This window comes from Bufo gargarizans, chromosome 2, assembly GCF_014858855.1.
Source record: "Bufo gargarizans isolate SCDJY-AF-19 chromosome 2, ASM1485885v1, whole genome shotgun sequence".
NCBI lineage: Eukaryota > Metazoa > Chordata > Amphibia > Anura > Bufonidae > Bufo > Bufo gargarizans.
The window spans coordinates 557433367-557448221 of NC_058081.1; the positions used below are offsets into that span (position 1 = coordinate 557433367).

The window sequence follows — 14855 nt, forward strand, 5'->3', positions numbered from 1 at the left end:
CAGCACACCGTGTGCTGTCTGCATCCATTGCTCTGTGCCGCAGCCCCACACAAAAAATAGAACACGTCCTATTCTTGTCCGCAATTGCTTCCGTTGTGTTCCGTTCTGTGCTTCTGTTCCACACCGTTCCACATCTCCGGATTTGCGGACCCATTCAAGTGAATGGATGCGGAATGCAATACAGCAACGGACAACACACATTCGTGTGAATGAGCCCTAATGCTGTGATTTCCTGTGGCCACTAGTGTACAAAGGTGTCATCAGCTGTGGAGCCACATGCAGGGGGCCCGGACAGCTCAGATATCACTGGTCTATGCTGTGCCGCTGTTAGTAGCTCAATTGAAGAACAAGCAACTTAATGCATACAATCTGTTGGAAAAGGGTGTAGTTAAATAGGGCAAAAGTATGCCGGACCCCCCTGTTCAGTTATGAGGGGGTATAGGGACATGTACCAACACTGAGAATGTGGTATAAATGTGATTTTTGTTATTTTATATCTTTAGTATATATGACGGGAAGGGGAGGTGTTATCACTGTATGCTCGCCACCTGTGAACGCTCTAATTTCACATCTCCACTGTACTTTGCATTTCAGGCAGCAAAAGGTCAAGAAAAATAATCCATTAATGATCTGGCTGAACGGGTCTCATATCTAGATCTAATTTACTGTATGATGGTGCAGTCTGGTGGGATCACAGGCATCACAATATCTTCTCCTCGTTAAATATCTATGACCCATTGAAGGTCATTTTGACTGGATTTCCCTATTAAATATACAATGTTAAAAACAGATAACCTAAAGCTATCCATACCCATAAGACTCATTCCACTGACAGCTATATTGACTGACCTCTTGAGAACATACAATCTATCATATTCAATGGGGCAGCAGCTTATCTCCATGCAGAACAAAGGTTCCAGCAACATGCACGACCCTTATTTCCTCCAACATCTGCCATTGAGGCCCAATCAGGGGCCCCCATACACACTGTTGGTGGATCCCACCTATATTGCTGGAATCCACAGGGTATGACTCTGATGTGATTGGGCAGTTATATCAAACTCTGTACTTATACATTCGTTTTAAATAATCAAACAGGTTATGCCAAGCAATATGTTTGCTGCAAGGTATAAACAGGGGCAGATTTGGCCACCAGGTAGATTATGCTAATGCATTGGGCCCCATTGATCAGGGAAGCCTCTACTATACCGTGGCAGCCAGTTTCCCCCAGCAGCTGCACCATTTTCAACTGCATCCATTTTCTCAGGATGCAGAAGCAGTTGAATAAAATGATGGGGCAGCTCCCTGCCATTCACAGCACAATGTCTGATTTTTTTTCAGGACTCATTGAAAATGAATGGGTACAGATCTGGTCCAGATCTGTTCCCCAAAAAACGGAACAGATCAGGAAAGAACAACGGACGTGTGAATGGACCCTTATTCTGTATTGGGGGCCATAATGGACATTATGCTGTGTTGGGGGCACATAAGATGGCATTACACAGAGTGGGTGGGGCACATAAGGGAACATCATATTTTGTGGGGGGCACATAAGAGGCTATGTGACAGGGGCAGAGCTTAGCAGTGCCACAGAGGTCCCCAGACATAACTTTTCCTGGGTCTCCTAAAATGCCAAATCTGTCTCTGAGTACAAAGTATTTATATAAAAGGGATTATTTAAATTCTATGTCCTCTCCAGTTGGGTCAAATCAGTACCTGCAGATGACTCCAATGATAAAAAGCAGCAAGGCCGTGATGTCAACATGGTTCCAAGAGTCTTGTAAGTACTGCTTGACCTTCTGCGTTACAGGCATGGATCCCACAAAGAAACTTTGCCGTATTTCTTCACAAACCATAGTGAAAACCCAAAAATACAGAATAACCTCTGAAGTCGCTGGACCATCGGGTGGAGGACTTTTAAAGTCCAGGAGAAGCACATAAGAGAACAGGAAGAGGAAGGTAAAGTACATGACAACATTGCCAAAGAATGCAGTCACAGGTGCACTCCAGAACTGTTTCCAGCGACGCATCCATTGTGGTCGTTGCTTCACCTTAGTGACTTCTGCTTCAGGGAAAGCTGTGTTTGAATCGGATGCCTTGCCTGGCTTCAGCTGCACAAGTTCACTTTTTTCCTTCATAATTTCCTCCCTAATTTGTAACACACAACATAAAATCCATGAATACAAGGCCACAAAGAATACTGCTTGACACTAAAAATGATCATTTCACATACCCTTCCATTATTTCCGCCACGGTAGTTTTTATGTCAATATCTAAGCTGTCCATCTCAACTCTATTGCTGCTTTCAATTCCATTTTCATGATCAAAATTTCTAGAAAATAAACAGTAGATATAAAAATTTTGATTTACAAAAATGACCACTTCTATACAAAACATTACATGTATTCCTTCAGATATTCCCCTCCCTATACCTTCCCCTCTGCTATTTTTTTGCGTGTAGCATGCATCAATTGTACACCTGTACTTGCAGGTTCTCTGTAGGCAGAAGCCCTCGTGCCAGGGAATAAAGGAGTCATAACTGTTTTCTTTGCCCTATGGCAGGGCATAGATTATATATAGAGGCATAATTTATTTTTATGTTGATGTCTGGGTGCTGGCCCATAGAATGTAGACCTCTGGATGTAATATGAGCCAAGACATGGGGCAAACATTCATGAATATTTATGTTGACTATGCCACACTAAGGCCCACTGGAATCTGGGTAAAGTTATGACCCCTCCTTGTTACATGCCACCTGCTGCACAGTGCCTGCTGCTTGCCGATGACCCACTAGTGCCACATACCATTCTGCCATAAAACGATATCTAGATTAAAGGGTTGTCCCATAAATGCCATAAATGTCTAATAGGTTTGGGATCCACGCCTGCAACCCACTCCTATGTCAACAGTGCCTCATCACGCCTTGCTAGAGATGGAGATGTGGCCATGCATGAGTGTCTCCCTCCATTCACATTGATAGCACTTCCAAAAATAGCCTACTCAGAACGTTCGGCTATGTTTAGGAATGCTATTGCAGTGAATGGAGAGACGCACGCATTGAGATAAGAGCAAGTTCCAAAGGTGGATATGCCATAAATATTCCAGATGGGAATACCCTTTTCTTGTATTTCGGAGAAAGGGAAAATTGATATTTGATTCATGATATTTGATACAGAATATTCAAATTCCAACCCAAAGAGTTCAACTATGGACTTAGCTACTCACTTGAATTCAATCAGGTTAGTATAAATGAGAGGAGGACAGAAGAAGGTCAGCACCATTGCCCATACTGGTGTATTTTGTGCCATTTGTCCCCACCAGTTATCTGTTAACATGGACTGTGGAATAGAAAGGTCACATCATTACACATATTGAATCTTTCAACCTCAACTATTGAATATTTTTTATAGCGTGTTAATAAAAGTAGAGGCGGGGGGGTTAGACATCTATTGTCTGCCACATACAATGCTGTCTTGACACCTTTTTCTGGGAAGTCTTTATCACCTACTGACTCCAATTAGGATAATGTAATCAACACCTTTGACCCCATGCTGGGTATAATTACCAGATGTTGATTCAATTACATATTTATTCCCAGAGAATATTCGTACAGTCACTCAGAATTGAGAAAGCTCGTTGGAAGAACGAGTGAAACTTTTCAAGAAATCTACAGTACGTCCAGTTGCCTTGATTTATTCTTTACAGATATGTGTTAATAAAAGGATCATTAAAGGAGTCAAGTTTAAAAAGCCCATTTTGGGTCTCCTACTCGAGACCCTCATCTATCTTCCAGTGTGAAGAGCAGCACAAACAACATTGCTTCCTCTGGAGGACCAAACACGCCTGTTCATTACACTGATAGTTCATTGATTCCAAATGGAAAACTGCAATGCTTTCATCTTCCGGTGGAGGTGCCGTAGAGAAATTGAGCATTTGCTGCCAGGGTCCCCCACAGATCACAGTTGATTCCAGGGGTCTTATTAGCTCATTGAACAAAAAAGTGTATTGTCCCTTTTTATTACGGTTCAAGTGCATGTTTTAAGGGTGGAAAATACAGGTGAAACTCGAAAAATTGGAATATCGTACAAAAGTCCATTTATTTCAGTGATGCAACTAAAAGGAATTGCATTAATTTAGCTTAAAATTAGAATTTTGTGAAAAAGTTCAATATCCTAGGCTCAAAGTGTCACATTCTAGTCAGCTAATTAATCCATATCCCCCTGAGCAAAGGGTTCCTCAAAATTGAGACTTTGGGGTTTCATAAGCTGTAAGCCATAATCATCCAAATTATAACCAATGAAGGCTTGAAATATCTCGCTGTGCATGTAACGAGTCTATCTCACATGTTAGTTTCACCTTTTACGTTGCATTACTGAAATAAATTAACTTTGCACGGTATTTTAATTTTTCGAGTTTCACCTGTATGCAGGCGATTTTTGGGAGGGAAGCGCTCCTTCCCGGCAATAGCCTGCTTGTCAGCAGAGGAGACCACTGCTATTAAATGCAGTGATCTCCTCCTCAATATGGGGATGAGCAATCACTATGCCATTGCTTGTTCCCATACTGAATCATTGTTTGCCGGCAAGAAAGACTGGGATTGCCTGATGAATGAGCATTTGCTCGTTCATCGGGTAATCGGCCGCAGCAATACACTGCCAGATCATCACTTGTGTAATACAGCCTTTGCAGTCTGCAATTTGCCGTGTGTATTCTGCATTTTGTGAAAGAGAATCGACCAGTCCTATCCTTGTCTGAACATGTTCTATTTTTTTGCCCAATGGACATGTTGACATACTATATGGACACAGGATGGACAAGTGACTGATTACATACATTATATGGGCCACAAAAAATACATTCATGTGCATGAGCCCTAAGGCTGAATCCACAAATCCATTCACTGCAGATTACATTGACGGGTTAAAATCTGTGACATTTACACAAAACAAGGAGCATGCTGCAGATTTCAATGTCCACAGCATGGTCGTCTTTACTGGTGAACTTTTTCCACTACTTCACTGGAAGTGGTTTACAAAACCCTATTCACATGTATTGTGCTGTCATTTGCTGCGGATTTGCATTGTGGAATCTGCTGGATCACCTCACTTTCAGGACAGAAGGTCCATTATTAAAATATATTGATTTTATAAGCTAAACTATGCAGTCCTTGCACCCTATACGGAGGTGACCTCATAGGATTGCTCAGAAAGAATGAGATATGTTGTCTTACCTGAACACCATCCTGTGCAAAGAAATTACGAGCATCTGCTTCATAAGCCAACTGCAGGCAAGTGGCACCACCCCAGACAGTCGAGCGCCGTACCAGCAGCTTAAATGCCCGGTTCTCGCTATTTCTATAGCACTCATTAAAAACACCTGAAACAATGAGAGTGACATTTCTATAAGGCCGTCACGTAACCGGCAGTTGTCAGCCCAGAACACTTACAATTAGGGGGATGAACAAATCGATTTTAAACTAATCGATTATTTTAAAAGATGGTGTCAAATTAGAGTTTTGGCAATTCAATTCGGGCAAATTTCTCAAAATGAACATCAACCATTTTTCAGATCAGAAGACAGGAAAGATGAAGATGGAGGATCACATATACACACCGGCAGGCATTTACTGCCAAACAGTGAAAGTTTTTGGACCACTTTATTTTTAAAATGTAAAAAAATACTACTGTGCAGTTTTTAAAGAGGCAGTTTGTTAACACCAGGAACCATGTGTTCACCCATAGCCATATATGTCACTATCACTTTAAGATGAATGCTGGCTTGGCGTTAAAGAGTTTGAAAATAGTTTTATACAATCCTAGGAGAGTACCAATTACAGTTTTTCAGGACAAGTAGAGCACTTTCTATACAGACTGAATTTGGACCAGAATCGAATGAAATTTCAAGAAATTTGCTCATCGCTATTAACAATATATCAGCTGGACAGTTTCCAAGTCTGCCCTCTGTACATGAGAGTTGGGAAATTCAGTTCTACACTGAGCATACTCAATGGCACATAAAAGGTTAAAATGTTCCTTGCTTGGAGTCAGTCTGTTTCATGGTATATGGGCGGGTGCGGGAAATAAGGTATAATTTTCTTTATGTGTTGGTTGGAGAACAGGGACTTGAGAAGAACTTCAGTATTAGAATATGTGATGTGGTTTTGAACTGAGATGAAATAAAAAAATCATCCACGGCACATCTGACTATATTACTTATATGAAAGAAAATCATATAATGTGAGAAACTACAGTAAGTGAGATAATAACAGGTCATATACAGCATTTTTAGATGGTTAAAGGAACTTAAAGGATAATTTTCTTAATGCGAGTGAAAATATTGTCACGCAAGGATCATCTTAAAGCAATAGTCCTTTCAAAACTGTTACACCATGCTATACCATGTGCAGGGCCTTAATGGGGCAGTGCATGATGCAAGGATTCTCTAATTGGCTTCTTTGAAAGGGGTTTTCCAGGAATACGCCGATCAGCTATTTGAAGAGGCTGCAGTGCTCTGCTGAGTGCTGCAGCCTCCTCACAGCTTTCCAAGCACAGCACCATATAGTGTCTGCACTTCAGGGCCATAGCCGCTAGACTATGTGACTGATGACTGTGACATCACTGGCCTAGGAAGAAGCCGCGGTACTCACTGAAGCGCCACAACCTCTTCAAACAGCTGATCAGCAAGGGGTGATGGGAGTCAGACCTCCACCAATCAGATAGTGATGACCTATCCTGAGGATAGGTCATCAATATCAAGCTCCTGAAAAAGCCCTTTAAAGGGAACCTGTCACCGGGATTTTGTGTATAGAGCTGAGGACATGGGCTGCTAGATGGCCGCTAGCACGTCCACAATACCCAGTCCCCATAGCTCTGTGTGCTTTTATTGTGTAAAAAAACCGATTTGATACATATGCAAATTAACCTGAGATGAGTCCTGTATGTGAGATGAGTCAGGGATGAGTGCGTCATGCACTGCCCCTCAAGCCCAGCACTAGGCAGCCATAGGATAACATTTTTATTACAGGGGCTAAGTAGGGGATACCAACTGATCAATATTGCATATGTATTCTGATGGCCACCATTCTACAAACTAATATACATTTACTACAAAGTCAATAGCGCAAATGCTGGTATTGATTTTCATTCATGTTCATAAATAATAATTGTGCCAGATTGACCCACAAACAACATTTATCACCTATTAACAGGATAAGTGATACATTATGACCACTGGGGACCCCACTGATCATGATTATGGAGTTCCCAAAGTACCCTGTGTGAAGGTATCATTAATGAGCATGTGTGACCAAGGGTCAATTCGCTGTCTATGGGACTGCCAAATCCAGCACTTGGCTTGTTCCAGCAGTCCAGCGGTTAGACCTCCCTGTGATAATACATTTATTACCTAATCTGAAGAGATGAGGAAGTGAGTGGTAGTATGTTTTCTCTCTGCCAAGTAATGAGATCAGTGTGTCCTACTGCTTAAATAGCATTAAATAAACAGCAACAGGCGCTTGTAAAATGTAAATCACCTCTAATGCCAGCAATGCATGAAATCAAATATGTTCCTTCTATACACTTCTACTGAAACTAGCCTATAAAAAGATCTAATTTGTCTGTCAAATAGGAGAGATGGCACTAACATCTCCATTATTCTCATAGCTAAGCACCCATGTGGGTAAAGGTTGGCTACTTTCCAGTACTGAGCTGGTACATCTTTCAGATGATCAGAGGACCATATGAGAAACAGTAGAGCTCTTCGCTGATGGACTTTAAGAGGTTATCCACTGAACAGTGTTTCTACTATAAAAATACCTTTTTCATAACTTTTTGTCGCTACGTGGCTGTTGATAAATTTAATCTAGAGGGGTGGATTCTAGGCAAAATTAGTCTCCTTCTCCTCCTGGCAGCTGACAATATAGTCCCTTCTTACTTCCCTTGCAGAAGAAGTCTTCTCAGTTATTGTTGCCATGCTATTGGAGATGCTCTTCTCTCTTACTGACAAGCAAGGCACACTATGCATAGACCTAGCTATGGGGATAAGTGATCACCAATTTTCCAGTACACTCTCAAACACTCTCATGCAATGCTGAACACAAAGCTTAAAGGGGTTGTCTAAGTTATATGCATATATGGCAATGTGCCCATGGAAGAAGGAGAGATTAGTGTTGGACACCCCTTCCCACTGCAACCTGTAGCAGTTGTGGTCTGCCTTTATTTAACTTATGCCACTCCACCTACCATGCATTGATCTATTGCCACTGAGCATAATTTATAATTATTAACATGAGGCACTTTGTACACATTTTGATCAAAATGCACAGGCCAATTTACCACATCATGGTGGTCAACTTCAAGTGGGTCCTTATTAAGTCCCTATACTAAATTGGTGCAATACCAAATGGCAACCACAACAACACAGCACCCAGCAGCCCACAGGCACAGCACTACAGCAACAATAACTGCCAAGAAGCACTGCCCCATGTGAACAGATATGAAAAGGTCACTTTTCCATGTCATCCCAGAAAACAGGCTAAGACCAAGTAGGTATTAACCCTTATGCAGGCAGGAGAGTGCATAAGGTGTAGGAGTTGTCTGGTTTCATGATATTGGTGACCTATCCACAGAATAGGGTATAAGTATCAGATCGGTGGGGGTCTGACTCTCGGCACCTCCACTTGTCAGCTGTTTGAAGAGGTGCAGTGCTGCTGCAATGGCTGTGTCCTCTTCAGTGTTTACCTGCATGCCACCTAGATTGCAGTGGAGGTGCTGTGTAATTACAGATGTTCATCGCATCCACTTGAATGGAATAGTAATCTGTAGTATTCCTGTGCCGCCACTACAAAATGTATGCATGCAGATAACTGAACTGATATTTATGACCTGTCCTGAGGTCATTAATATCATGAAACCGGACAACCCCTTTAATATATACTTGGTCTTCGTCTGTTTTCTGAGGCCATATGGAAAGGTGAGCCCTTGTAATCTGTTTATATGGTGCGGTCCATGGCAGCCATTGTTGCTGTGGCGCTGTCCTGAGTCTGTGGGTTGGTTTGGCCCAGTGTCAAGGTGGATTAGTCTGATAGAGGGGATGCTGCTGGGCTCCTGGGTCTCATTGCCCATAGGTGGTGTTTTGTGGCAGTGGTTGCCAGGTGGTGCTGCACCACATTAGTGTAGGAATCTAAAGATGTGGTGAGTGGTGCTATGCATTCTGATCAAAACATATAGATCAACAAATCAATGCATGGCATGTGGATGTGTAATCCCTGTCATCTTCTCCAGAGTTGTTAAGAGGTACATGTTGTTCATTTTTTATCTATACAATGCATATAATATTTAATGTTGTGACAACCTCTTCAAGCTCAATTGACTTCTATCGGAGTAACAACCCATTATAAGAAAAGATGCTCTTGCAGTGTTATTTCACGCTGAATACAAATATTTGCTAAAAGAGACATCTCTGGAGGGGTGGTTACAGGTTCTCTTTAAATATGTGAATAATGGCATGCTCCTGATTACCTATTGCCAGTTGTTCAAACTTTGCAGCTAGCTCTCTCATAGCTAATGCTTCCTCAGCTTCTGGTTCCAGGCGAGAGAGCTCCTTCAGCAATTTGGAAGCAGCAAGTGCTGAGGTCACGGCTTCTGATCCCTGCAAAGTGCACCAAAAGGAGACAGATATAATTTATCCAACTTACAAAGTACAGAAACTATGATGGTCCAGCTCCAGAAAGCAAACTCTTAGGCTTCGTTCACACTGTGTCTGCAGTGTTTGTTTGCTGTTTGTGCTAGGGAAGCAGGGCATATTATTGGGGGAACTTTCTAAGAAAAAAAAAAGTTTGCCCACATCACATGACTTTTTAAAGAAAAATAAGACTTTGGGGTGTAAGATAAGATCCTAACCAGTCAACAGCTTTCTTTATATAACATTCCATATCTTTTTTTTTTATCTCTTAATTGTATTAATTCATCTCCATAATGCATGCTGTGCCCCTCATTGCCTATTAAACATTTCTGTACACTACGTTTAGAGTGGTTGACCTTGGGGTACCATACTAGCTCTCAGAGAAGATGATTTGTGCTTTCTCTTTAACTTGCAAATTTGTATATTTCTGTTTTTCACTTTCTGGAGTTTTTGGGAGAGGTGTGTATACTGTAAGTGCTCTTCAACTCAATTTCTGATACAATTAGCCACTAGCCACTGGTTTCTTTGCGTCCTCTTTTAAACATGCCACCTTCACATTCATACTCAAGAAGCTCTCCCTGGACCTATCTTCTTTACCCAGCTATCGCCCCATCTCACTACTCCCATTCGCATAAAAAACTCCTAGAACAACATGTCCATCTTGAACTGTCCTCCCATCTCTCATCACACTCATTCTTTGATCCACTACAGTTCGGCTTCTGACCCAATCACTCCACTGAAACCGCCCTAACCAAAGTCGTCAATGATCTACTAGCTAAACGTCATTACAGTAGTCTGCACTCCTCCTTCCTGACCTGTCCTCTGCCTTTGACGCAGTCGATCACTCTCTCCTGTTGCAAACCCTCTCTTTTCTCGGCAAAAGGGTTTGGTATGCAGGTTTAGAAATATGCTTTTTAAAAATCTCACCATTTCCCAGAAGTAAGTGGCCATTTCATTTCGATTCTGTAGAATTGCCCAAATGAAGAGATCGATCCAGGGCGTGGTTGACTTTTTAGTGTCATATCTTTGATCAACAGAGTTTGGATTACCTTTTGTCTGTAGAAAAGGATGCAGTAACAAGTTGTGTAAAAATAACATACATTTTTTTAAATATAATATCTAGTAATGTAGATGTCTTTAACTTAAGCAGATAATATAATAATGCAACTTTGGATTAACTTTGAAGGCTGTGCCCATCTTTGCGATCAGTCTTGATAAAAAAATGTCCTATGGTTTTGTATCTACAGCATCTATGGGACCTGTGTGTGCATGATTACAGACTACAAAGGAACTTTGTGAACTCCAAGCCTCCAGTCATACTCTCTCTTTGTTGCTCACGTACATTTGGTAGGTTGGCAAGTAGTCGGATATGGATGGAAGGGAGAGTGACTGCAGGATCAGACTACACAGACTTTGTAGTCTGTAACCATGGAGACACACAGCCCTTCATAGGAGCTGTACCGATACAATGGTAGAAAAATCAGAATTGCTTTTTTTTATTTTAGATGCAATGAAGCATTAAAAATTGCTGCATGGTGGACACAGCCTATAATTGCACAGTTTGTGAGTTATAAATCGAACAGATATACATTTGGAGCAATGGAACCACACAAATGTTATGAATCAAAATTTTCCTAAAGGATACGCCATAAATGCCTCACACCTCTGGGACCCTCCTCTATCTGAACAAAAGGTTAACTGTTTCTCATCTGCCCCATTCTCCATACACTTTATTGGAGAGCTGGCCACACTTTGGCATAGCCCTATAGATTGAAGTCAGCAGATGTGGAAGTGCACAGAGCTGCTTGTGCATCGCTTTCTATAACACTCATAGACTTCAACAGAGAGGGCCCCACACAATCACTGCCACCTCTCCACTGAATTATATGGTAAATGCAGCAGAGGGATCTGGGGAACAGGTGTCCCAGATCGCTATTCTCTAGGTAGATGGAGGTCTATCTAGAGAATAGCGTGGAATATGGAGTATTTATGACATATTTAGTTTGAAAGCCTTAAATGTCTAAGATGGGAATACCTCTTTAAAGCAGTGTGGCTACGTTTACACATCCCATTAATCATTATGGTTTATAGCCTATATAAGTAATATAGCCAAGCTAAATATCCATCCGTGGACAGCTGTTCCAGGGTGCTTGCCCCTCATCAGTATAGACTAGGATTCTGGCTGGCTGGGTACGATGCCTAGAAGGTGGCTTATGCAGGGTGCTGGATGCTATATTCCAGGCATCACCCCCACCAGCCAGAGGGTAGGCACCCTGAAACAGCTGTCTACAGATGGATATTTGGCTTGGCTATATTCCCTTGTCAAATCCCAAGGCTTGTTAAAAAGTGGATTTTTTTTACTCTTAGAGAGCAACTTCAACAAGATGGTTCTTTTCCTTGGGAGATACAGTCAGGTCCATAAATATTGGGCCATCAATACAACTCTAACATTTTTGGCTCTATGCACCACCACAATAGATTTGAAATGAAACGAACAAGATGTGCTTTAACTGCAGACTGTCAGCTTTAATTTGAGGGCATTTACATCCAAATCTGGTGAACGGTGTAGGAATTACAACAGTTTGCATATGTGCCTCCCACTTGTTAAGGAACCAAAAGTAATGGGACTGAATGGGACTGAATAATAATCATAAATCAAACTTTCACTTTTTAATACTTGGTTGCAAATCCTTTGCAGTCAATTACAGCCTGAAGTCTGGAACGCATAGACATCACCAGACGCTGGATTTCATCCCTGTCTTCAGTTCCTGCTTGTTCTTGGGGCATTTTCCCTTCAGTTTTGTCTTCAGCAAGTGAAATGCATGCTCGATCGGATTCAGGTCAGGTGATTGACTTGGCCATTGCATAACATTCCACTTCTTTCCCTTAAAAATCTCTTTGGTTGCTTTTGCAGTATGCTTTGGGTCATTGTCCAGCTGCACTGTGAAGCGCCGTCCAATGAGTTCTGAAGCATTTGGCTGAATATGAGCAGATAATATTGCCCGCAACACTTCAGAATTCATCCTGCTGCTTTTGTCAGCAGTCACATCAGCAATAAATACAAGAGAACCTGTCCCATTGGCAGCCATACATGCCCACGCCATGACACTACCACCACCATGCTTCACTGATGAGGTGGTATGCTTAGGATCATGAGCAGTTCCTTTCCTTCTTCATACTCTTCTCTTCCCATCACTCTGGTTCAAGTTGATCTTGGTCTCATCTGTCCATAGGATGTTGTTCCAAAACTGTGAAGGCTTTTTAGATGTCATTTGGCAAACTCTAATCTGGCCTTCCTGTTTTTGAGGCTCACCAATGGTTTACATCGTGGTGAACCCTCTGTATTCACTCTGGTGAAGTCTTCTCTTGATTGTTGACTTTGACAAACATACACCTACCTCCTGGAGAGTGTTCTTGATCTGACAAACTGTTGTGAAGGGTGTTTTCTTCATCAGGGAAATAATTCTTCGGTCCTCCACCACAGTTGTTTTCCGTGGTCTTCCGGGTCTTTTGGTGTTGCTGAGCGAACCGGTGCGTTCCTTCTTTTTAAGAATGTTCCAAACTGTTGTTTTGGCCACGCCTAATGTTTTTGCTATCTCTCTGATGGGTTTGTTTTCAGCATAATGATGGCTTGCTTCACTGATAGTGACAGCAATTTGGATCTCATCTTGAGAGTTGACAGCAACAGATTTCAAATGCAAATAGCACTCTTCAAATGAACTCTGGACCTTTTATCTGCTCATTGTAATTGGGATAATAAGGGAATAACACACACCTGGCCATGGAACAGCTGAGAAGCCAATTGTCCCATTACTTTTGGTCCCTTTACAAGTGGGAGGCACATATGCAAACTGTTGTAATTCCTACACCGTTCACCTGATTTGGATGTAAATACCCTCAAATTAAAGCTGACAGTCTTCAGTTAAAGCACATCTTGTTTGTTTCATTTCAAATGCATTGTGGTGGTGTATAGAGCCAAAAATTTTACAATTGTGTCGACGTCCCAATATTTATGGATCTGGCTGTACCTCTTTGCATATTTTCTCCCATAGAGCATAACCAATAACTCTCCATACCATGAAGTATTTCCAGTAAGTCTGCATACAGGACTGGTCTCTTTAAGGAAATCCAGCAGCCTGCCTAAACCTCTTCAGATAGAACCTCAAATTCCTTCAACTCTATTTGACCTCTGACTAATTCCATAGACTTCTGCTGCTCTCACTTAATTGAATGAAGCATTGACTGCTCCTCTCTGTCACATCTCTATGGAAATCAGTGGGTTTTAAACTCTCCCCTCCCTTTTGTCACAGGGAGTATGATGCACATAGACTTGACTTAACATCTGGCCACCTACTTATCAATACTTTGTTCTACCAAGGAATATTCAATTCAACAGGTTGCTATCATTTAAAATAATTAAATGAGTGACATATGTGGCTTCAGTACATACAGTGGGGTTTCTCCTGTTGACAGAGTTCTTGGTATTTCCAAGCACATGTGTATAGAATGGGGAACAGACATCACCCATTAGCTCTCGCAGAATTTTGGCAACTTCGAAGAGCTTGAAGTCATGTCCTTTGCCTTCAGTGTCAACCGGTAAGTAGTCCTGGTGGTACTGTCCTTTGTTACTCTCTCTGTGCTCTTCATGTTTGCGCTGAAGTAAATGGAAAAGGATCGTATTATCCAGTACAGAGCTATAAAGCTCCTCCAGTTGTCCATATGTGAGGTAATCTACAATATTCATCCCATTGTCCACAAATAGCTTTACAAAGCTGGGCTTGTCATTCACTAATGCGTCCGTCATTGTGTCTTCAAGATCACAAGCCTATAAAGAAGAGTCAAAAGTCAGTTCATAGAATAATTAACTTGTCATTTTAATGAATTATGCTGACAATCAAATACATAGAGCACTTGTGTACTTGTGTCTAGAGAGACTATCTAGACTCCATCATAGCTGCTCTGAGCATCCATACACACATTTGACTTAAATTTTAGAGAGATTAAAGGGGTTTTGCGATATCAGTATCTGAACACCAATCAGCTGTTTGATGAGACTGCGGAACTACGCTCAGCTCTTGAATGATGGTGAGCTGGGTCCAGGCCACGTGACCAACCTGTCTTCACTAGCCTAGGTTGAGCTGCGAGAAGATCACAAGTGCTAGAGTGCCGCAGCC

At 41.7% G+C, this 14855-nt stretch overlaps 1 protein-coding gene across 1 annotated transcript in view; it reads right to left on the bottom strand.

The window, feature by feature from the left end:
* Positions 1-14855, bottom strand: part of TRPM4 (transient receptor potential cation channel subfamily M member 4) — a 49603-nt gene that overhangs the window by 16497 nt on the left and 18251 nt on the right. Inside the window, exons 9-15 of the mRNA XM_044278151.1 lie at positions 14132-14506; positions 10609-10737; positions 9519-9648; positions 5231-5376; positions 3226-3338; positions 2234-2332; positions 1717-2148 (exon numbers count right to left, since the gene is read on the bottom strand). Of these exons, the coding sequence (XP_044134086.1) occupies positions 1717-2148; positions 2234-2332; positions 3226-3338; positions 5231-5376; positions 9519-9648; positions 10609-10737; positions 14132-14506 (1424 nt within the window). The remainder of the gene's footprint in view (positions 1-1716; positions 2149-2233; positions 2333-3225; positions 3339-5230; positions 5377-9518; positions 9649-10608; positions 10738-14131; positions 14507-14855) is intronic.